The sequence below is a fragment of the Monodelphis domestica genome, chromosome 2 (assembly GCF_027887165.1).
Source record: "Monodelphis domestica isolate mMonDom1 chromosome 2, mMonDom1.pri, whole genome shotgun sequence".
NCBI lineage: Eukaryota > Metazoa > Chordata > Mammalia > Didelphimorphia > Didelphidae > Monodelphis > Monodelphis domestica.
This window is the reverse complement of record NC_077228.1, coordinates 145,283,472-145,308,863: the sequence shown is the minus strand read 5'-3', so window position 1 is coordinate 145,308,863 and position 25,392 is coordinate 145,283,472. Positions and strand designations below refer to the sequence as shown.

Below are 25,392 nucleotides of genomic sequence, written 5' to 3'. Positions count from 1 at the left end.
ATTTCAGTCATGTCCAACTCTTCATGACTCCATTTGGGGTTTTCTTAGCAAAGATGTGGGTTGCCATTTTCTTCTCTAGTTCATTTTGGAAACTGAGGCAAATGGGATAAATTGCCTTTACCAGGGTCACCCAGTTACTAAGTGTCTGAGGCTGGATTTGAACTCAGGAGATGAGTCTTTCCTGACATCAGGCTAGCACTCTCTCCATTTCCCCACTCACTTGTCCCAGCTGCCACAAGGTAGGTGCCATTATTAGTATTCCCATGGTTATACTAATGAGGAAATTGAAGCACATAGAAGTGAAGTGACTAGCCCAGGGTTACACAGCCAGTGTCTTCCAACTCCTGTACTCTATCCACTTTATAGCTTAGTTGCCTGTAATATAAAAAACAAAGAGTCTTCTCAGTCATTCTTAGACCAGTACTAAGAAGGTAAAAGCCCTCACGCTCCACTCAGTGGGCACATGTAGTCCTATGAATGGAACTCTTTCTTTCCTCCAGTAAAATACTCTGGAAAATTTCCTTGGCAACTTCTCCAAGGTGGGAAGAGGAGCTGAACAGAGTCAGTCCTTAGTTTGGGAGGCTTTTTCTCCTCAAGCTCTGCACCACACAACAGGCTGTCCTGGCTTTTCAGAGATCCCCTCCACCCCTTCTTGTCTTCACTCTAAGTCTAGACATGCAGATGAATCTGGTGTCCATCAGTGACCTCAAGCTTGCTGTGGCTGAGCCATGGGCTTCATCTGCTAGCCACGGGCCTCATGTGTGGAGGGAGGGAGTGACTAATGCAGACAGAGATAGAAAAGGGGTTTCTCTCAGTGAGTTGGTCATCCTGGAAACAAGACACCCAGACACCAATCTCCCAGGCTCCTTCCCCCTCCATAGAATCATGCAACACTGCCCAGGGCATGATTTCAGCATCAAATGTTTATTGAATATTATTTGAATCCCTAGCATTCTGCTACATGGTCTTACAAAGTGGACAGGGCTACTGGTGAGCTCATGTCCAAGCCATTTAAATTTTTTGTGCCTCTGATTCTTCATCTGTTAAATGGGTGGGTTGGACTAGATGGCCTCTAAAATCTTTTCCTGTTCTTCAAGTCCTGTGAAAGATGAAACTTATGGTCAGTCAGTAAACATTTAAGTGCCTACTATATGTGAGGGACTTTGCTAGGGAAACAAATAAAGATAAGGGGGCAGTTGGGAGGCTCAGTAGATTGAGAGCCAGGCCTAGAGATGGGAGGTCCTAGGTTTAAATCTGGCCTCAGAGACTTCCTGGCAGTGTGACCCTTGCCAGTCACTTAACCCCCATTGCCTAGCCCTTCCTGGTCTTCTGCCTTGGAATCAATAAGTATTGATTCTAAGATGGAAGGTGAGGGTTTAAACAAACAAACAAACAAACATGGGGGCAACTGGGCAACTCATTGGATTGAGAGCCAGGTCTCTCAGAGATAGGAGGTCTTAGGTTCAAATCTGGTCTCAGACACTTCCTAGCTATGTGACCCTGGGCAAGTCACTTAACCCCATTGCCTAGTCTTTATCACTCTTCTGCCTTGGAACCAATACACAGTACTGATTCTAAAACAGAAGGTAAGGATTTGAAAACAAACAAAGATAAAAAACAGTCCTTGAGCTCCTTGGATTGTCATTTATCTTTCTTTGTATCCCCAACACTTAGCAAAGACCCTGGCACATTAATTAAGGACCAACTATGTGCCAGGCACTGTGCTAAGTGCTGGGGATACCAAAAGAAAGAAAGAAAGAAAGGAAGGAAGGAAGAAAGGAAGAAAGGAAGAAAGGAAGAAAAAAGACAATCTTTGTCCTCAAGAAATTCACACTCTAATGGGGGAAGACAACACACACAAACTGAAAATATGGGAAGGGGAAGGGGTTGGGGTGGGAAATAATCTGAATATATGCAAGTTTCAGAGTTTATTTCATCTTGAAAAATGATGAGTTATTGGGAAAAGAAATGATAAAGGGAATTCTCTGATTACCCTTCTTAAAAGGTAGGAGATTAGGGAAGACAAAGCAATAACAGAGGGATATACAAGTCATATTATAGTGGTAGAAGCTAGGATTATGGGAGACTCAGAAGAGTCCGAGATGCTAGGAAAATATCAGAGAATAAGTAGGCCTTCCTATATCTTCTAGTTCTTGACTGTCCAATGAAAGACTAAATGAAGTGAATATTCCAAAAATTTTGAAGACTGAAAAGCAAAAACACTAAAAGTGTAAAGAATAGGGGGCAGCTGTGTGGCTGAGTGGATTGAGAGCCAGGCTTAGAGATGGGAGGTCCTAGATTCAAATCTGATCTTAGACACTTCCCAGCTGTATGACCCTGGTCAAGTCACTTGATCCCCATTGCTTAGCCCTTACTGCTCTTCTGCTGTGGAATATTGATTCTAAGATGGAAGGTAAGGGTTTAAAAAAAAAGTATAAAGAATAATTTTGTGAAGAATTCCTTTTATCTGTCATACCCTTGGCATTTAGTAAGTAGCAGAGCTATGATATAAACCAAAGTCTTATAACTTCAAGTCCATTGAAATGGAGAGGATTTTTTGTGATTATTTCTACTCAATAATTATTCTGCCAGCATCACCCCACATTCATCCTTACAGCCCCTTCTTTGTTTTACAGTTTAATTCAATTCAGCAAATATGCATTAGGAACTAGTGAGTGAGACATTGCACTTATCCTTGAGGATACAAAGAAAAACACCATAATCTTCTGTCAAGGACCTTCTGTTCTAATAGGGGCAGGATGCAACATGAAGATAGATAAGGAAATACAAAATATGCATAAAGTAATACACATACTTTTATGAGAGAGCAAGCACTAACAGTTAAGATGACGAGGTGACCGTCATATTATTGTTAGCTTTCTCCCCCAGTTTTCCCCTCTCCAGAACTGCTACTTTCTCTCCATCTCGAAGGCTCTCAACTTTCTTGATACCTCACTTTAATTCAGCCTACAAATTAATCCTGTGTCAAATCTTGTCTCTGCAACATGTTCCGTTTATGTACCCTTTCTCCTACTCACATAGCCATCTGTCTCCCCAATGCAGGCCCTCATCACCTCTCCTCATCTCTCCATTGGGTTATCTTCTAACTGATTTCCTTGGCTTGTCTCTCCCCACTCCAGATCATTCATGATTCAGCTGCCAAATTGATTTTCCTAAAGTGCTGATCTGTCTATGTTACTCCCCTCTTCACAAATACTCCAGTGGCTCCCTATTATCTCTAGGACTAAATATATTATCCTCTTTTTGCACTTAAAGGTTTTTTTTAAAACTCTTAGCTTCCATCTTAGAATCAATAATACTATTTACTAGTTCTAAGGCAGAAAAGTGGTAAGGACTAGTGAATGGGGGTTAAGTGACTTGCCCAGGGTCACACAGCTAGGAAGTATCTGGGGCCAGATCTGAACCTAGGACCAGGTCTCTAGACCTGGATCTCAATCCACTGAGCTACCCAGCTGCTCCCTTAAAGTTTTTTTTAAATCTGGTCTCTTCCTACTCTTCTTGTCTACTTACACTTTCCTTCTTCCCTGTACTCTATAGTACAGATACACAATCCTCCACCTCATGTCTCCCTGCTTTTGCATCAATTTCTTCCCAAACTGGATTGCTCCCGATTCTCCCCTTTGCCTCTTTCCTTTAAGACTCTGCTTAAATTTCAATTTCTGAGATCTTTCCTTCTGAGATAACCTTCCATCTACTCTGAATATATCTTGTGTTTATTGTGTGCTTTACTGGTGGTCTCCAAGATCTGAGTTCAAATGCAGCTTTAGATATCTACTATCTGTCTGAATCCAGGAAGTCACAAAGCCTCTGCCTGCCTCAGTTTCCTCACAAATAAAAAGAAGACAAAAATAGCTCCTACCTCCTAGGTGAGGATCAAAAGAGATCAAACTTAGAAAGCATTTTGCACAGTGCCTAGCAGAGAGTAGGTAAAATGCCCTTTTCAATTCCTTTCCTTTTTGAATGTGTGATATCCCTGCAAGTTGGGAACAATTTTGTGTGTGTGTGTTGCTTTGTGGTTGTTTTTTACCTTTTTTTGCATCCTTAGTACAGAACCTGATACATAGTGAATGATTAATAAATATATGTTGACTGACTGATTTAATTGGGAGATTCTAAGTAGGGACATTGGTGCAGTGTGAATAGAGCACCAGCCAAATTACTGAGTCCACATCCGGACTCAGACACTGGCTGTATGACCCTAAGCAAATCACTTAACCCTGTTTGCCTCAGTTTTCCCATCTGTAAAATGAGCTGCAAAAGGAAATGACAAATCACTCCAGTATCTTTGCTAAGAAAACCCAAATGGAGTAATGATGAAAAGTTGGACAAGACTGAAAACTCCTAAACAACAACAGTAAAAAGGTAGGGTAATCAGAGGGAATGAGATCAGAACATGAAAGGCTACTGTTATAGACAAAAGAGTGGTTGGCATAAACTGTGACCGCGAAAATGTGTAAATGGCCAAACTGTAAGGTTTTGGCCACAATGGTAAAGATAATTTTTTGTGTCTTGATTTTATATTAAAAATAAAGTGGTCGCCGTGGGAAAAATTCCCAAATATGAAATACCCAAGTCAGTGGAGATTTTTAATTAATACAAATAAGGAATCAAGGAAAGGGAGAGAGAGAGAGAGTAAGAGGAAAAAATGTATGAGGGGCCTCCTAGACCAAAATGGCCTAGACCTGAGCCTTAAGAGAGACCAATCAGTTTTTAATCCACTCACCACAAGATTTGTCCCAAGCAAGATTCTAGTGTTCAGAGAGACCCACCAGTTCAGCTCCTCAGCTCCACTAAGTTCAGCCACCAAGCCCTTCAATTCAGCTTTGGCAAGCTGAACCAACTTCAGAGGCCTTTCTGACCTCCTTTTAAAGAGAATTTTCTCCTATGTCTCCTCCCCTAAGTTTTCACATCTACCAATCACAGTAGACGTTTTCCAAAGGACAGACCATTCTTAATTCACACCTTCTTTAGTTCTCTACTGGGGACATCTATGGAGTCACAATAAGGGACAGTTTAGAACTGTCAGGGGACAGCTTAGAGCTGTCAGAGAACAGCTATGGAGTCACAAGAAAGAAAGACTGGAACATTATCAAAGAGGGATAATGAACGTTTATTGTAAGCAGCACATCAGATTTAAAGCTCTTCTTCTCGAGAGACACAATCTATCCTCCCCAATCCTCCCCAGAATGTGAACAGGGGAGTTAACCTGTTCCCAGGAGATCTTGGAACTGTTCATGCAGCCTTGAACTGAGATTACTATGCTTTGGTGTACTCAGCAGGAATGGTATGTCACAAACACCTGGGAAGAGGAACTCCATTCCATGAAGTCATGAAAGGTTCACTGGTTCAACTTCTCTGGGTAGACTAAAACTTACACACCTCTTTTGTTAAGCTTGTCCCTTGCAAGTTTGCAAATTTCCTGACCTTTTAGTGATTAATTTGACCTTCATAGGTACTTAGCACCTTTTTGTATTGGATCTAAAAATAGACTTAGCTTAAGGGCTTTTGCCTCACTATAAGTATAAGTTAAGTACTTTTTCATTGTTCAGTAAGGAGTTTACAACTTTATCTTCCCCTAAAGTATGCTTAAGTATGGGTGGAGTAATGTTAGAGTTCTCACATTCCTGATCAAGTACCTTCATTGTTTAAAATGGGGAATGTTCTTAACCAAATGTTCTAAGGTAGAGTCTGAGAATTTTTAACATTCACAAGTCTGAGAAATTTTAAGATTCATACTACCAGGGCAAAGGCATGGGGATAGAAAGTTGACGGTCCTCTATAGTGAATGGCCAGTTTGTTTTGTTTTAAATAATTATCCCAAAGAACTGATGTAGTATAGCACGTAGGTCTATATCCTATGAATACCTGATCTGAATGGTGATGGCCATTAAAAAAAAAAACAAACTCCCTTTCAATGGATTGTTTGATTTCCACTCCTTTAAATGTCCTTTCCATAGGTACGTTACCATTTTTGAGAGTTACCACTTTTCCTAGTCAGATTTCCTCTCTCTAGTTTGCTTGTGTGCATATATATTCAATAGCCATAAAGCATGAGGTCACAGAGGCTCAGACTTTCCATGGCTTCACTCGTTGGTTTATGTCGATTGAATGCCCACAGATGATTTCACTGAGAATTAAAGTGTGAAGAGAGCTGTTGGAGGATATTAAATGTGTATCTTCACAACCATTTACACATCCCTTCTACTCTCACCTCGTTACATGTGCAATTTAATAACTTTCTTTTTGTTTTTCTGTTCTCTAACTTTTTCATGAATTCCCAAGTGGCTGAAGAAAATTATGATTCTCATTGGCATTTTGTGTTTTCTTCCCATCTCCCTCAGATGATGCCAACATCTATATTTTTTCAGATGTCCAAATTATATTTTTCATTCAGCAGCATGTTTTTATAAAATGAAAGCCAGAACCAGATGGATCTTTATGTAATAGGCCCTCCTTTCCCCCTGCTGGACACAAATCATCATGAGTCATGGCATTAGATCCTTTACAGTCCTCCCAGGACATTAGCTAAGGTTCTCAAGTCTAACCAAGGAAGTTCTTTCATCACAGCTCTAAGACAGAGGTGGGAATTTTCCTAGAGCTCCCTCCTAGCTCCTGAATAGACCTATGTCAAGGAAGATGGTTTGAATTTTTTTTCTTTTGTCTACTTGGAAAGATAAAATGGTCTTTTTGGCCTCAAATGACTCTTCAGACAGCTGTTACGTCCAATCCAAACCAAAAAGCATGTAAGTGCCTAGCAAAGGCTTATTTGGGGCTTTAAAGATTCAAGGACAAAATGAAAGCAGATATCTCTGTAGTGTGTCGAGTGGGAATTTCTGGGTGGTCTTGATATAGCAAATGATCAGAAAAGCTAATATAAGATGAAGACAAACAGTGGCTTTGCTCTCAAATCAGAGACCAAAACACAATGCCCAAAGATACAAATGAATTCTCTAATTTATAAGAACGAATTCTCCAATTTATAAGAAACCAACCCAATGCCCACTACCTATGCCCAAGAGAACCAATTAAAGGCCTATATAAAAAACTGGGAAGGGGAGGGGCAAAGGGAGAGCAAAGCTGCATTTAATTAAGTCAATCAAACTTACCCTCTAGAGTATAATAATTAAAATTAAATTATGAGGCTGCTAGTAGTTTTATAACTTTATTAAATCAAAGCAGTAATAGTACAGAGAGGGAAAGGTAGGAAAGTAGAGAGTTCTATTGGCCGCCATGATGGATTGAAGCTCACCATTGACAAGAGTCCATTCAGGTTCCTTGCTCCAGCCAGAAGAAGACCTGGAACAGGCCCCTGATCTGACTTTATGAGCTCTTTTCTCTACCCACTAACTCTCACACATCACATCTCAGGAACCAATCATAATTTCTTAATTTGCCTGGTACCGCACAGGGGGGCAGTGCCTGTGGAATTAGTTTCCCATCTAATTGGCTACTAGGTTCTTTTAACTTCCTTTCTTTAAGGGCTATCTATTCCTGAATTACTCAGTGGTAGATGACCTAAAGGTCACTGATTGATGATGTTAACAGAGTGATATAATAGAGAGAGAAATTCTCTTTCAACAAGAGAAATATTGATCTTAAAATACATTGGGAATAATATAATGATTTTCACTCTGTATAGTAGGAACTTACATTCTAAAGGATGTGAGGCATAATATATAAATAGATAAGTTGTTCAATTGTTCCATTATGTCTGGTTCTTTGTGATCCCATGGACCACTTAACCTTGTTTGCCTCAGCTTCTGTAAAATAAGTGCAAAAGAAACTCTAGCACACTAGGCCCTTCTATCCTTCACTCTCTCTTAAAGACTATCCAAGTTCATGTTCTTTGTTTTAATGACACTATTTATCTCAGCCTGGGCCATCTCCTTCTCTTTTTTGCTTTCAATCTTTCCCAACCTCAGGGTCTTTTCCAGTGAGTCCTGTTTCTTATTATGAGGTCAAAGTATTGAAGCTTCAGCTTCAGTATTGGACTTTTCAGGGAATAGTCTGAATTCATTTCTTTAAGTATTGACTAATTTGGAAGCAGCTGGGTGGCTCAGTGGATTGAGAGTCAGGCCTAGAGAGGAGAGGTACTGGGTTCAAATGGAACCTCAGACACTTCCTAGGTGTGTGAGCCTGGGCAAGTCACTTAACCCCCATTGCCTAGCCCTTACTGCTCTTCTGCCTTGGAACCAATACACAGTATTGATTCTAAGATAGAAGGGAAGGATTTTTAAATAAATAAATATTTACTAATTTGATCTCTTTGCAGTCCAATAAATTCTCAGTATTTGAGGAGACAGAGAATACCAGCTTCTGGGAAGACAGCAAAGGCTTCCATGGCCTGTGGCCTATAAGCAGACCTTATTTCCTAGAAGGAAGCTATAGCTTCTAAGAGGCAGAGTTAAAAAAGAATGACATTCCAGCCCCTGAAAAGGCATGAATTTATCAATTTAAAAGCATGTGTTGGTGCAGAGGGTATAGGTAGCTAGACCCACGAATGTATTGTTGGTGGAGTTATCAATTAATAAAATCTTCCTGAAAAACAATTTAGCATTTTGTAAATAAGGTGGCCAAAATATCTACATCCTTGGACCCAGAACAAATTAAAAAAATAGAAAAGTACCATGTAAACCAATTCAATTCAATACATCTGTCTTAAGTTCCTACTTTGTGCCACATACTGTGAGGAGTGCTAGGATTAAAAAAAAAAAGGCAAAAAACAGCGTCCACCCTCAAAGAGCTTATAATCTAATGACCAACTCAAAATATTTACAGTGGCACTTTGTGTAGTAGCAAAGAACTGGTAAACAAAGTAAATGTCAATTGTTTGGGAAAAGGCTCAAAAAACCCCAACAACCTTGTGATAGGGGAAAGTGACAGAGCATGATTATAAAAAGGCATGGTAAGTCTTGTATAAATTGATGTCAAGTGAAGTAGCAGAGCCAGGGAAACAATAGATTCAATAATTATATCAGTGTGAAAAAAAAAAGAAACCACAAAATAATAGTAAATGAATGTTGGGAAATTATCACAAACAAGTTTGACCCTAAAGAAGAGAGAGGGCAGAACAAATACATTACATTACATTTTTTTTTTAAGTTCTTACCTTCTGTTTTAGAATCTATACTAAATATCTGTTACAAGATGGAAAAACTGTAAAGGCTAAGCAATTGGGGTTAAGTGACTTGCCCAGAGTCACTGAGCTAGGAAGTGTCTGAGGCCAGGACCTCCCATCTCTAGGTCTGGCTCTCTATTCAGAGAGCCAACTAGCTGCCCCCATTACTTTCAATGTCAGTTTTTTTAAAAATATATATTGAACAATTTTTTTGATATCTCTCTATATCCTTTTGTTATAAGGTATTATGAGAAAGATGAGGGGCAACAACTAAAAGGGAAATATAGATGATGTAAAAAATAAAAAATAAAACAAAAATCAAACATTTTTACATGCTTATTTTGTGTTAAATTCTTTGTCTGCTGTTGAGATATAAAAGCAAGAATTAAATCATTCTTAAACACAAGGAACTAAAATGTGATCAGGGGAAACATATACATATACACACAAATATAAATATTCTATACACACACACACACCATAAATCTGTAGTGTTTGTTTTTTTGTTTGTTTGTTTTCAGGGGGAGAGGTACCAGTTAGTGAAGTTAGTGAAGGGGCAGAAGGCCTCAGGAAGGAGGCTAGTTACTCTAAGAAGTGGAGAGGAAGAGGAAGAGCCTTTTAGAAATGGGATGGAGGGAGGGATGGAGAAAGAAGCCTGTGGAAAGACAAAGAAACTTTGTAAGAAATATCATATGTGAGGGACAACAAAAAGGCCTGTTTGCCAGGACCACAGAACATTTGAATAGCATGAAAGAAAGTTGGGAAAGCAGATTAATCTAGGATGTGGAGTACTTTAAATATCAAAAAAGGGAATTTATGAAAGGGTGACAATATGTTTGGTTGGATGGAGAAGGCACAAAGGGGAGTTATGTGCTGTAAAATGCAAGCTAGATTGTGGAAGGCTTTACATTTTAAGCTGAAATGTTTTTTTTTTCCTGTTTTAAAGGAGCAATAGAGAGGCACCAAAGGATCTATAGCAGAGGATTCACAGGCTTATACTTGTGCTTTAGGCAGAATACTTTGAGAGCAATATGAAGAATTGACTAGAAAAGGGAGCCGGTAACTAGGAGTTCAATTAGGATGCTGTTGCAGTAGCCTGCATGGGAGGTGGCAAGTTCCTGAATTTGGATGGTGACCATGTGATTGTATGGAGGGGAACAGATGTGAGATAAATTGTAATATTGTATAGGATCAATGCTTCGACTGAACAGATGGAAGAAACCAATAAGAAGGTTGAACGGCTGAGATGGCGACGCAGCAAAGCACTGTGGAGTACTTAGGGCATGTTGGAGCACAAAAGACAACACGACCATCCAATGCAGCTGAGGAAGTCTCCAGGTGTAACGATTTTTCGTGCTAATGGACCCAGGCTTCCAATGCCGAGAGAGTAGGACTGTCTCTGTGCATCGACTTTTCCACTTAAATCTCCTTCACGCACAAGTGTCTTTGTGCACACTCATCTATCATAGATGAAAACATAGATGAAAATGCACAAAGACAATTGTGCCTCAGATACCAAGAGACTACTACTAATACTATAGGATCAATAAGATTTGGCAACCAACTGTCTGGGGAGAGGGGAGTGAAAAAGGAAGAGCCTTGAATACTGCATGTCTGAGTTACTAGAAGAATTAGTAACAAGATGGTCAATCAGGAAATGATAGGGGAGGATGACAAAGCAAAAGACCAGGTTTTACTCCTCCTGAAGCTGCTTTCTATTATATAGTCTAATTATTCAGAGATGATGGAATTCTAGGCTCTCACAATGCTGGCTCTATGACTATGAATAAGTCACAATCTCTTAGTGCCTCATGCAACTCTCTAAGACTCCAAGTCACAGTGAAGTCATAGACTTATATAGGAAGCAGAAATTTCCACACTAGGAGTTCTCCACAGGGATGAAATCACAGATCTGGACCAAAAATAAATAAATGAATAACTATCTCCCTGAAGTTACCTTTTTTGACTTGTTGGTCTCTCTCCCCTGATGAGTTCATTGGAAAATATGGAGGCTGTTTGTGAATGCTGCAAGCAGTCATGAGTGGAAATCCCCTCCTGGACTATCCAACAAAATCAGTAACTCAGGTGGTAAAGAGACCTTTTCTTACCCTGTGGGACACACCTGTAACCACATTCGAACATGGTGACCCATTCACATTCTCCACTGCAACCACACAGCTAAACACATTTGCACAGTCATCGCCTCCTCCTACCTCTCTACCTTTTCATAAGGGAGGCAGGGGCAAAAACAGGCAAACTGGAGTTAAGGAGAAAAACCATTATGCTAAAATATGTCTAAGTGTCCAGCCATTATGTTGAGAAGCTGTGTGTTCAAATATTGTAATAATAATGAGATAAAGCCATTGACCTTGTTCCCCGTGGGAGCCAGGTGTATTTACTCTACCCATAGACACTGACTCAACATTTGGTATGGAACAAGTTTTATAAGTCACCCTATATAACTGAGCACCTACCAAGAGCTCAGTACTAGATACAAAGAGTACAAAACATAGAAAGCCTTAAAATCCAGGCTAAGGAATTTACATTTTTTTCCTAGAGACAAAAGGGATCCAAAATTGTCTTTTTTTTTTTTTAAACCCTTACCTTCTTTCTTGGAGTCAATACTGTGTATTGGTTCCAAGGCAGAAGAGTGGTAAGGGCTAGGTTACGGGGGTTAAGTGACTTGCTCAGGGTCACAAAGCCAGGAAGTGTCTGAAGTCAGACTTGAACCTACAATCTTCCATCTGTAGTACTGGCTCTCAATCCACTGAGCCACCCAGCTGCCCCCTCAAAGACAGTTTTTGATTAATCAAATGATGTTGTTAGAGAATGACATTGTTAGCACTTTAAATGAGATATTAAAAAATGATTTAAAATTTATTTTTGCATATTGATACAATTTTTAATAATCATTTTCTGACATTTTGCAATCCGTGTTCTCTCCCCTCTGCCTAACCTCTAACCTCAACACAGCAGGTAATAGAATATAGCTTATACATTTATTATCATACAATACATGTTTCCATGCTTATCATGTTTATACATATTGTTTGCATTAGAGAAAAATTAATAGAGGAAATAAAATGAAGAATGGTTTGCCTCAATCTGTATTCAGCCTCCATCAGCTCCTTCTATGGTGATTGCCTTTTTCATCACGAGTCCCTTGGAATTGTCCTGCATCCTTGCATTGCTATACCTGAGAGATTTGCCCAAATGTCCCACCCATAACATTTTCTAGCACTGTTCCAATGTGTGGCTCCGGCTCAATGACCAGAACAATCTAAGTATTTCTGGGAAGGACATTAGAAAGATATAATAGAAAACTGGGCAAATTAGATCAAGTTGTAGTTACCCCACCTCAGGGAAGTCATTCCTCAAATTTCTACGTAGCACTTTAAGCTTTATTGTTGAGTTGTTTCAGTCATGTCTCACTCTTTGTGACCATATTTTCTTGGAAAAGATACTGGAGTAGTTGACCATTTTCTTCTCCAGCTCATTTTACAGATGAGGAACTGAGGCAAACAGGGTTAAGTATGTATGGTCACATAGTAAGTGTCTGAGACCAGATTTGAACTCATGAAGAGGATCCTTTATGACTCCAAACCTGGCACTCTACCTATTTTGCCTTGTAGCTATCCCAAGCACTTAATTTTTAACCAGGCTTCTGTGGAATAGGCCATATAAGCAAGCTTATGCCTATTTTTCAATTAAGCAAAATGAGCATCAGAGAGGTTAAGTGAAATGGAGATGAGTCCAGAGAAAGGGAACTAAAATGGAAGAAGGGATGTGGGGAGATGGACACTGAGGCATATGGAGGTAGTAGAAGTTTCTGAATTGGGAAAAAATAACAAATTTAAGACCACAAAATCTTAATAGGAGGAATTTATTCACTAAATACCTAAGTGACAGAGATTAAGAATCCTGTAAGGAGAGAGATTGTCTCTGGTGCACTTTGTGGATGAACTGACTAAAGGGTGCAGTAGTTATAGTAATATGACCCTTTATAATTGTCTTTCCTACAAAAGCTCCAGGGGAAAGAGTATATTCAAAGGACCTGGATTAGAATCCTGCCTTTGTCACATACTTCCCTTGTGATCCTTGAGCAAGAGTCTTCCTTCACCTCTCTGGGCCTCCATTTTCTTATCTGTAACATGATGGGGTTGAACTGGATGACCTCCAAGATCCCTTCTATCTCTTGATTTATGAAACTATGAAGAACTTTGGGAAGAAGCAGCTATTTATGATTAGGTGAGAATTTGAGTGAATCAGCAAGAATCTACTAGCCCTCAGGAGGTTTCTTGATTGGCTGAGAGTGAGACTAGGGTTTATAAACCCAGAAGCAAGGAGGAAACAAATTAAATTTTCTAGGATCATGGATGTTATTCTTATTTTAAGGGAACTAGTAAGAGGGAGTATGCTGGTATGTGGACTCTTGGCCAGGAAGGGAAATAGTTTTAGTTTTGGAGATGACCAAGATAACTTTATGATAAAACAAGTTGGCAGTCATCCAGGCAGTCTGCGTAGAAGTATTTTATCTTGATTACTTTTTGGTATTGAATTTTTGAAATCATATTGATTTCCCACACATAAATACAAATCCTATCTTAAATCCAAGATGGGTTTAAGGTGGGAGTGGGAAAAGAATTAAGAATGAGAATGCACCAAGATGTTATTTACAAAAGAAAGGAAAAATCTTTGACCAAGAGATCCCATTGCTGGGCCTATACACCAAGGAAGCAAGAGACTGAAAGGCCTTATATATGCCAAAATATACATAGTAACCTTTTTTAAAATTGCCCATACTCCCATGACTTTTTTTTTAACTCTTACTTTTCTGTATTAGAATTGATTTAAGTTCTAAGGCAGAAGAATAGTAAGGGCTAGGCAACAGGGATTAAAGTGACTTGGGTCACATAGCTAGGAAGAGTCTGAGGATAGATTTGAACCCAGGACCTCCTCTCTATAGGCCTGGCTTTCAATCCATTGAGCCATATAGTCCTGTTCCATCTCCCCCTAATTCCCCACCCTCACTCCCCACCCTGGCCCAATTTATGACTTCTTGATGGGGAAATAAACTGGTGACCAACCACTACTCTGAGAGTTGAATAGTGAATTGCCAGAGTTAGTATCATGGATAGAACTTGGAGGCTCTCCTGCCTTAAGGCCAGCTCTTTATCCATTACAACATACGTTGGTACCTTTTTGAGATAGAAAAAAGCTGGAAACAAAATAGGTGCCCATTTCCCTGGGGAATGGCTGAATAAATAATGGTATAAGAATTGTGTCAGAAAATGAAAAGAATGAGAAATTTCGAGAAACATGGGAAGACTTTCATGAACTGTGTCAGGAATCAGGTTGATCACAAATATGAATAAACACTGCAACAATGTAAGTGCAAAGAACTCCCCCAAAGAAACCAAAATATCGGGCAGTTATATATATATATATATATATAGGCTACCAAAAGCACCTCTCCTTTTGGTAGAGTGGTGGGGAACCATGGACATAGACTGTTGGTTTGGTCACCATTTTTCCTGGTCACAAAGGAGGGTATATATGAAAATCCATGGTATAAAAACAAAAGAAATTAAATTTTAAAGGGGAAAAGACAATTTGGGTGTGGTATGTCTCTGAGATCATCCAGTTAGGCAAGCTTAAAATATAAATATAAAAAGGTGAGAGGTTTGCAGTCATCATCACTTAAATTTAAAAAGCAATAAAAGAACAAAGTCCTTAGGAAAGATTTTCTAGAGTGGGCAGGGGAGGGCCTCCTGGACTGTTTCCAAGAAGGAGCTAATTCCTTATTGACCAGAAGTTTCCCGGAGCATCAGCTCTTCCTTGGAAGCCATCCAGGAAGGTTCTGGCTTTACCCACACGTTTTCTCTTTTCACTGTTTCCTAAACTTGGCTGTTCATGTATAGGATCCCAAATTAAGGACAAAGAAAAAGTTGCATAACTTTTCAGGGCAGATAATACATTTGTGAAATTCATGACTTCTAGGAGGCAGCACAGTGTTAAAATACAGATTCAGAAAGGTTTTGGATTAATTTGTGGATAACTGATTCCTAAGAATTTCACATGGGGATGTAGACTCTAAATGATCACTCCTGAAAAAATTAACAATATGGAAATAGGTCTTGATCAATGACACATTTAAAACCCAGTGGAATTGCTCATTGGCTATGGGAGGGGGGGCAGAGGAGGAAAGAGAAAGAATATGAGTCATGTAACTACGGAAAAAAATATTCTAAATTAACTAAGTAAATGTAAAAGCAAAATAAAAATATAAAAAATATAAAAAAAGACATTGGAAATACAAAGATTTTTTTTAAAACCACACCCAAAAAACAAAACAAAGCAAAACAAAACAAAAACGCTTATCTTTAAGCAGTTTAAAGGCTATTGATTTAAAATTCAATTTCTTCATGTTATTTAGCTATAGGAAGTCATTCTAAGAGGGGATTGCAGATTTCATATACACTCTTTCCTCTTGGAAGAAAAAAATGGCAGTGTCCTATAAGATTTAAATTAATGTTCAATAACTCCAAGGTGAGAATTGAGATATTATCCTCAGATTCCTGGGAAGTAGGTAATTTCTACTATCAAATGCTTTTAAGGGGGAAGCAATATATGAATACATATTATTATGTCAAATGTTGCCTCACTCACTCTATAGGAACTTTAATGGGGGAACTCAAGAATTGTGTTAGTGGTCTACATAGCCCAATGAGCAAAGCACCATGAGACCTGAGTTCCTTTTTCCACTGTGATCATTTTCCTTCTCCTCCAATCCCCTATGTGTTCTGTGATTTATCCATTTTAAAATACAAAGAGCAGCGGCCCTATGTATTAAAAAAAAAAAAATCCTTACCTTCTGTCTTAGAATAGTGTGTATTGGTTCCAAGGCAGAAGAGGAGTAAGGGCTGAGCAATGGGAGTTAAATGACTTTCCCAGGGTCACACAGCTAGAAAGTATCTGAGCCCAGATTGAACCCAAGACCTTCATCTCTAGGTCTGGCTCTCAATTCACTGAGCCACCCAGATGCTCCCTACGTTATCTCCTAAGTAGGAATATTGCAGACAGGCCAGTTTTAATTGATATAAAGAAAATCATGTGGAACAACCTCCAGGAAGTGATGCAGAGCAAAAGGAGCAGAACCAGGAAAACATTATACACAGAGACTGATACATTGTGGTACAATCGAAGGTGATGGACTTCTCCATTAGTATCAATGCAATTTCCCTGAACAATCTGCAGGGATCTAAAAAAAATACTACCCACAAGCAGAGGATAAACTGTGGGAGTAAAAACACCCGATGAAAAGCAACTGCTTGACTACAGGGTTGGAGAAGATAAGACTGAGGAGAGACTCTAAATGAACACTATAATGCAAATTCCAACAACAGGGAAATGGGTTCGAGTCAAGAACACATGTTATAACCAGTGGAATCATGCGTCGGCTATGGGAGAGGGAAAGGCGGGGAGGGGGGGGGGGGAGGGGATGTAAAGAAAACAATCTTTGTTTCCAGTGAATAATGTATGAAAACGACCAAATAAAATAATGTTTAAAAAAAAAGAAAGAAAATCATGGACACAATTAGTGTTGTCCAAAAGTAGAATAGGTTGCCATGGTAAGATAGTGAGTTCCCTCCTCACTTGAGGTTTTCATGTAACCAGTGGAAGTCCATTTATCAAGTATGTTACAAAAGGGTCTCAGGTTCCCTACATGATTTCTAGAGACTGAGATTCTGTATGTAAGAATAAGATAATGAAAAGGGAAGCCAGGGCAGGAAAAATAGCATTAAATGAGCTTTTAAATACCTGGCCAAAGGAGTCTGACCAGTACATAGCTCTATATTTGGAAAGAGGTAGAGGTAATATTATTAGTTTAATCATATAATGGATTGGAAAATTCTCGGGAATCCCAATAATGGATAGTGTATAGGAACTCCCTCTATGAGAGTGATGTCCTTTCCTGAACAAATTCACCACCACCATTACCACCCCTGCCACCCATCCCCTCAAAAAAAAAATGGACTGGAGCTTGTCCTGGTACACCACCAAAGTGATTTATTTAGAAAAATTTTAAGCAATTCCAGCAACAACTTTAAATCCAGCAGGGACATTTCAGGAGATTAAACCATCAAATGTTGTGATTCAAAAGAAGTTAAATGTCATGAAGGCACTGATCAGAGGAGACAGATTATAAGAGGGACTTAAGTTGTCATCAAGGATTATACAGAATTAGTATAAATTTATCTGGACATTGGAGGATTTTTTTTTAAATGTGTTTGAATTTTGAGCCATTGTGGATTTGGGACTACATGGGGGCAATACAAAGGGCCCAAAGCAACTGTTGAAATAAAGTGTTAAAGGTAGACTTTGCAGATACATTTTAATCAGGATTTCTTAAACTATGGGTCTTTGTTAATTTAGCAGAGATAATTTGTGGGACAGAGATTTGCTATAGCCTCAGAGAATGTAAGTAAAGTCTTTTCTCAAAGTGGGGCGATGATATATGAGGCCTCTATTCAAAACCTTCCCTACTCTGTGATTCTATAGTAGTGTTTGACATTTAAACAGATTTTTATCTTTTAGTCCTTATATAAATTTGCCCATTCATTTCTGAAAAACAGAGGCTTGGCTTACAACAATGTTTTCTTTTCTTTTTTTTTAATTAAACTCTTGCCTCCTGTCTTAGGATTGATACAAAGTCTCAGTTCTAAGACAGAAAAGTGTAAGAGCAAGGCATTTGGAATTAAGTGATTTGCCAAAGATCACACTTCTGGGAAGTATCTGAGGTCAAACTTGAACCCAGGACCTTCCATATCCAAGCCTGACTCTTTATCCACTGAGCCACGTAGCTGCCCCTTACAACAGTATTTTCTTTTCTTTTTTAAACCCTTACCTTCCATCTTGGAGTCAATACTGTGTATTGGCTCTAAGGCAGAAGAGTAGTAAGGGCTAAGAAATGAAGGTTAAGTGATTTGCCCAGGGTCACACAGCTGAGAAGTGTCTGAGGCCAGATTTGAACCTAGGACCTCCTGTCTCTAGGCCTGACTCAATCTGCTTAGCCACTCAGCTGCCCCCCAACAGTATCTTCTTAAGGGCTTTCAGTCATTAAAAAATTGACCAAAACAAGACAGATGTTTGCATTTTGTTCATTGGTCCTATTTATTCTAGGCAGCCCAGATTTTTTTTTTTCAGCAGAGAAAACAAATCCCACTTGCTAGAGTTTGTTGAATCACTTTTAGGACAATTAATTACCTCCTAACTGGATGTGAGCAGAAGGTGTTTGCAGGAGCCCTGGCCAAAGCTCTGTTGCAGCTTACTGCTGTCCATTAGCAATGAGCCGCCAAACATCTCCTGGGAGGCATATGTCATATACACAAACCCATCTTCATCCTTGTAATCCCTGTAGATCTCTGCCATAGTCACACTCATGCTTGCTAAACTCTTATTGTTCACCAGGAGATAAAAGGCTTCAGTGGCTGTCAGAACCATGCGACTCCTAAGACAGGAAGGGAGGAGGGGGTTAGCCTAAGAATACAGAAGGCTACAGGTCCAAAGAAGGAAGGAAACATGCATTTATTAAGCATCTACGATGTGACTGGCACTGTGCTGTGGTTTAGAAATATCTCATTTCAGGGGCAGCTAGGTGACTCAGTGGACAGAAAGCCAAGCCTGGTGATAGGAGATCCTGGATCCATTCTGTCCTCAGATTCTGGGTGTCCTTGGGCAAGTCATGTAGCCCTAATAGCCTAGCTCTTACTGTTCTTCTGCCTTTGAACTGATATCTAGTACTAATGCTAAGATAGAAAGTGTTTAAACAAAGCAAAACTCCAATTATTTCATTTGATCCTCATATCAAACCTGGAAGGTAGGTATTATTATAATTTGCATTTTGCAGATGAGGAAACTGAGGCAAAGATTATTCAACTTGAGCATTCAGCTAGTGTCTAAGGCTGAATTTGAACTAGCATCTTCTGCATTCCAGGCCCAACACTCTATCCAAGAATGTTGGTATTACTCAGTTCTGAACCCTGTGTGGACAACCAGAGACATCAGAAACATTCTCATTAAATAATTTAGGATATTTAGAAATTATTTAGCTCAACTCTTTCATTTTGTGGATAAAAATCAGTAAGAGCCAGAGTAGAAAACCTGGTATATTGGGGGGTGTGGGAAGAGAGAGAGAGAATGCAGAGACTGGGGTTCTAATTCAAACTTCTGACTCCTACTAGTTGAGTGACTTTGGGGCAAGGAATTTGCATTTAATCTCAGTTCTTCAGGCAGCTAAAACTAAGTTGCAGCATATGTCTGATCTGCAGTTTCCTTTGTATGGAATTCCCTACACCAGAGAAATCATAGATCTGTTAAAAAACAAAACGAAGAACATTTAAATGCTCTTTGAGATTTGTGAAATGCTGGTCATGGTCTGATTTGCTTTTCAGAATATTACTATGATGTAAGTGTTGTTATTCCTGTTTTAATGATAATAATAGCTAGCAATTAATGGAAGACTTTAAGGATTGCAAGGACTTTGCAGATATTATTTCATTTGATTCTCATAACAACTGTGGAAGTTACATGCTATTGTTATCCCCATTTTACAGATGACAAAACTGAGGCTAAGAGAATTTAAGGGCTCACACAACTAAAAAAGTGTTTGAGACAGCATTTGAACTCCTTTTCCTAATGAGAAATCTAAAGACCTTTCTACTTCATAACCTCAATGCCTTATTTTACTTAGGAAGAAGCTGAGGCTCCTTGTCCTTTAGCTGTATAACTAAGAAGTTTTAAGGATGGATTCAAACTCAGGTCTTCCTGACTTCAAATCAAGCATTCTTTTGCCTATACAATGGAAGAAATTGAGACTCAGAAAAGTGGGGGTCACAATAAAGAACAGAGTATGGATATGAACCCAGAAATTCTGACTCCAAATGCAGAGCTTTTTATATATACCATGAAAGAGGACTGCTCCCCAATATTTGATTCAAAGAGGGTCAATTGGGCGTTAGGGCAACTAGGCAGTACGGTAGAGTGCTTGACCTAGAGCCAGGAAGATCCACTCTCCTGAGTTAAAATCTGGCTTCAGATACTTGCTGTGTAACCTTGGGCAAGTCACTTAATCCTGTTTGCCTCAGTTTTTTCATCTGTAAAAATGAGCTGGAGAAGGAAATGGCAAACTACTCCAATATCTTTGCCACCCCCCCCCTCAAAAAATGGGGTCACGAAGAGTTAGACTTTACTAAAAATTGAAAACAAAAGATTGGACATTAATGGCACCTGTGCTTCCTATAACTCAACCCATTGTGGATATAACCCAAAGTAATTATATTCAACAAGTACTTAAATGTCTATATAACCATAGAGTAAAACACTACCTTACATTTAGATGGTATTTTTACCTTTTCAGTTAATTTTTCACATGTAGCATTTCCTTTGAGACTCAGAACAATCTTGTGAGGCAGATATTAACATCTTATAACACCAATGAGAAAAACAAGACCCAGGAAATGACATTTCTATAGGTCTCCAGGTAGCACAGTGGATAGGGCACTGTGGGTTGATCAGATTCAAATCCAGCCTCAGAAACTGCCTAGCTGTATAACTCTAGGCAAATCTGCTCTCTTTCTGCCTCAGTTTCCTCCAACTGTTAAGTGGGGATAATAATAGCATCTACCTTGCAGGGTGGATTGTTCCAAGGATCAAATGAAATAATATTTGTAGTTTTGGGCGTGGTGCCTGGCACATGTTTAATAAATGCATTTTCCATTCTTTCCTATTGTCACACAGCCAATTAGTGGCAGAGCAGGGACTAGAACCCAGGGCTTCTAATTTTCAACCGCAACCTCTTTTCTTCCAGATTATACTGAGGCTTTTCCCTGATGTTCTTTAAAAACATTTAATTATATTTTTTACATTATGATCATGCTAAAATATATCCTTCTCCCTCCCTCTCTAGCAAGTCATCCATCCTTTGTAACAAAATAGAAAAACAAAACAGTTCAACTAAACTAACACATCAACCCAATTGGGCTGTTTATACAATGTTACATACTCATAGACTTTCACTTCTGTGAAGCAGGAAAGAAGCTGCTTCTTTCTATCTCTTCTCCAGGGTCAACTTGGTCATTAAAATTTCTATCAAGTTCTTTTGAAAAGTGGCTGCAGTGACTATAAAAAGAACACTGGAAGCCTCCTTCCCTACACTGTGGTTCAAATCCTACCTCTGACTGTGTGTCCCTGAGTAAATTCCTTAAACTTTCAGAACTGAAAGGAGCTTTCTAAGACTACATTTCAGCACTATACGCCGGCATTGGAAAAGGAAATCTCCTTAGAGCAAATTTGTATACCTATATAATCACAGCTATAGTCTATCCTCATGTCTTTTATTTTTCAGAGGGAAATCTGGTGCCAGGGCCATTCTTTGGTTAATGAGAAGAGATTACAGATAACAATGTTAAGTTTTGAAATGTTAAGTAAATGAGAGATTGTTTGTCATGAACATAAAACCCCTCACTTAACCAGTAAGTTTCAGCAAAGCCCCACCACCAAACATTTGTATCAGAGCTATTAAAGCAGAAGCAGGTTTCGGTTTTTAATTTCCTCCTAATTGTCTCTGCCCAAATTCCAGTGGAGGTGCTGAAAGGGAACTGATTAGTTAAGTGTATGCAAAGAAGGGGAGAAACTGTCCACCTGGATAAGCCCATAATAGCCACCAATTTGTGTCTCAACCTATAGCCTTAATTCTAGATTTAAAACAACATATTTTCTGTTAAAAACACTCCAACATCATTTGGGAGAAGTTACTGTTGGCATTTGAACTTGTAGTTGGTGATTATAAATTCTAATTCTGGCATGGCATGATGGCAAACATCTGTAATTCCCGCAATAGAGAAAATAGAGAGGCTAGTTATTCAAGAATTCAGAGCTGCAGTTCTTTAGAGAAGAGAAAGAGAAAAAAAAAACATTTATATAATGTATACTCTGTGCCAGGCACTATGCTAAGATCTTTACAAACACTTTATTTGAGAAGCAGTGAGGTGGTTCAGCGGATAGAGCGCCAGGCTTGGAGAAGGAAGTCTTGGGTTCAAATATGGATTCAGATACTTCCTAGCTGTGTGACCCTGTGAAAGTCACTTAACCTAGCCCTTCCCGCTCTTCTGTCTTAGAAAGGATACTTAGTATTGATTCTGATAAAAAAAGTAAGTTTTAAAAAACCTCATAGAAACCCTGTGATTCATTTTACAGTTGAAGTAACTGAGGCAAATAGAAGTTTTAGAAAGTTAAGTAACTTTCCTAAAAATTACACAATTATTCAGGGTTTGGGTTTGGGTTTGGGGCTTCCTGACTCTAGACCCAACAATTTATGACCTCTGTACTACCTCTCACTGCCTTTAAAGTCCAATGGGTCTTCACACCTAGTATGGTGCAAATATGATAGAAGTAAGCATAATAATACCTAATAAATATAATAACCATAATGATAATAACTAGTAAATATAAATCATAATAATAGCTAGCATTTTTTTTGCATGTTTAGGTTTGCAAAGCACCTTACAAATATCTTCTCATTTGATCCTCAAAACAATGTGGCAACTGAGGTACAGATAGATGAAGAGGTTCACCCAGAGTCACACAGCTAGTAAGTGTCTAAGGCAGAATTTGAACTTGGATTTTCCTCACTCTAGGTCCAGCACTCTGCCAAAAAGAGAGGATCAGTAGGCTGCCTAAGGAATAATGATCCACCTAGGTGGAAAAAAACAGAACAGGGCAAAATTACAGCACCAATCAGCAGTAGTGTCAGCCTGTGATTGACCAATGCTAATAGATTAGGGAGGCCTAATTTAAAAAAATTCTAATTATTTACCCTCTGCTTCTTCCCAGTCCACATAAGGATAACTTCAGTACAGTAACTTCCTTGATAGGAATGAAGAGAGGAAAATAGTAAAAAGAATTATACTGAGGAAACACCCCCCCCCAACTCATCAATAAGACTGCTATCTCCTCCTTCCAAAAGTGAGGAAAAGGATGTTCCTCCCTTCCCAATTTTCTTGAACTCATTCATGGTTTATTCACATTTCAAAAAGTCTTGTTTTGTAATGAATTTAACTATCAGTGGCTCATGCAAGTATTTCAGTCTACAAAATACAAGAAAGAGGATTGTATCAAATACTATGATCACATTCTAAATTATATTACACTTAAGTTTATGTATCTTGTCGCCTTACTGCATGGTAAACTCTTTAGCACAGACTCTGTCATAGTTTTATACTTGTATCCAGCTGCATAGTAGATGCTTGAGCAATGACCATTGAATTAGCCGTTGGCAGAAAAACTTCTCAAGTTATAAAACCCCCCAAGGAAAGTCCCTAGTTTCCTTTGTGGTGTGTGTGTGTGTGTGTGTGTGTGTGTGTGCATAAAATTACAAAGTGAACTATATTTACTTGGCTCCTGGACATCTATTTTTAGATTCAAATACTGAATCAAAATGTAGGTGATGACAGTGCTTAGCATGGTGCATAGTAGGCACTTCACAAATATTTCCTGCTTGACTGATAGCCAAGGCAGCATGGATCATTTGAATAGACTCTCTCTCTGAGGAGAGTCTGAAGAGCAGGTTTCAAATCTCTGATGCTCACTCTGTGTATGATCTCAGGCAAGCCACCTAGCCTTCAAGGACCTTAGTTTCATCATCTGTAAAACATGGGCATTGGACTAAATGGCCTCCCAGTTCCATTCCAGCTAGAGTTCTATGATTCTATGTGCCAGTTCCATCTCTTTATTCTTGGTTTCAAGAGGCAATTCCCTTTGTTATTCCATCACTTCTACCCTATTTTACAGGTGGAGGAGGGAAGGGAAGAGAAGAGGGTGACAGAATCCCCTGTGATCTGGGTTGGTGTAGCAGGTACCATTACTCTACTTTAAGGTACTCAAAATGTGTGTGTGTGTGTGTGTGTGTGTGTGTGTGTGAGAGAGAGAGAGAGAGAGAGAGAGAGAGAGAGAGAGAGAGAGAGAGAGAGAGAGAGAGAGAGAGAAAGAAAGACACAGACAAAGAGACAGACAGAGATACACAAAGGAATATAGATACAGAGAGAAAATACAGACATGAAAAGAGCCTGATATACAGAGATAGTCATACAGGCAAAGAGAGGGAGACAGAAAGACATAACTGAGTAGTTCTAAATTTTTAATGCACAAAGTCAGAATGACTTGAAACAGCAGGCTTTTTTTCTTTTTTCTTTTGCAATAAACTCTAGATAACTTCTCTTTAAATTCTAGAACAAATTCCAGAAAGGGAGGGGAGGAAGGCTGTCAGGTGTTAAAGAAAGCAGAAGCACCTGTAACTGTTAGGCTAAATCAAGCAGGTCTTACTTCAATTCTGTCAGGCTCTCCAGGTTAGAATTCTCCAAGAGGTTAATTACAAGTTCAGCATTTCCTGGTCACCCTGAAGAGAAAGGGTGAATCACAGACTCCCTTCCCAGAGCCTGCCCAGAAGCAGCCCAAAAGCTGTCTTTTCCCTGACTCCTCCCATCCCTCCCATCCATAGAGTTGTGTCTCTTGTTTTACTACCTACCTAATGATAGTTAGAAACTGAGTCATGGTCAGCTCCTGGGGAACGAGGAATTTGGTTTTGTCCAGCGGGGGAAGATATTTCTCCTTCTGATAACGTTCAACTATCACCTGTTAAAATGTTTAAAATAAATTGAACCAAAGCCAGATGCAACCTTCTGAGAGGAACAAAACAAGTACCCTTGCCTGGAAGCACTGAGTTCAGGTGGGATTTGGAGAGAAGGTTTATGAAGGGCCCTGCCTTGGTTTCATTGCTCTGCTGATCAGGGCTCATGGCAGTACCATTCCCCCACACCCACCTTCTACAACAGGGACCACCTTACCGGTATCTTGCTTGGGAACTTTGCCCGGATTCCAGCAACTTCCTCTTTTCTGGTTGCTGTAAAAATGCAAATGGCACACGAAGAGTTAATTAAACAAACGAAGGAGGTCTGTATTCAGTCTGCCCCTTGCTTCCCCACCTCTCTTGCCCTAGAAGAATCCCCATTAGTTGTACCTAAGCTTTTCCGTTGCTTGAAAGGTCGAAGGGACTGGCTTTTCTGCTGAGGTTGCATTTTTACTTAACAGGTTTTCTGTGAAGGACGGACTTAATGTAAAACTTTAAATTCCCCAGTAACTAAGGCCTCTGCTATTTCTTTTTCTCCAGCTGCTTTCGAACTGTCTGCAGGAGCCTA

General features: G+C 39.3%; 1 protein-coding gene across 2 annotated transcripts; it reads right to left on the bottom strand.

Annotated features, from left to right (window-relative positions):
- Nucleotides 1-885: 885 nt before the first annotated feature.
- Nucleotides 886-25,392, bottom strand: MAP1LC3C (microtubule associated protein 1 light chain 3 gamma). 2 transcript variants are annotated; one of them, XM_007481552.3, is made up of 5 exons: nt 25,215-25,392; nt 25,042-25,097; nt 24,723-24,829; nt 18,407-18,650; nt 886-1,099 (listed from the first exon to the last, which is right to left on the bottom strand). In XM_007481552.3, the coding sequence occupies exons 1-4, from the start codon at nt 25,270-25,272 to the stop codon at nt 18,410-18,412; spliced, it is 462 nt and encodes a 153-aa protein (XP_007481614.1). In that variant the 5' UTR covers nt 25,273-25,392; the 3' UTR covers nt 886-1,099; nt 18,407-18,409. The 2 variants fall into 2 exon arrangements, with proteins under 2 accessions (XP_007481614.1, XP_001377901.1); XM_001377864.5 differs by lacking the exon at nt 886-1,099 and having other exon boundaries at nt 17,184-18,650; nt 25,215-25,391.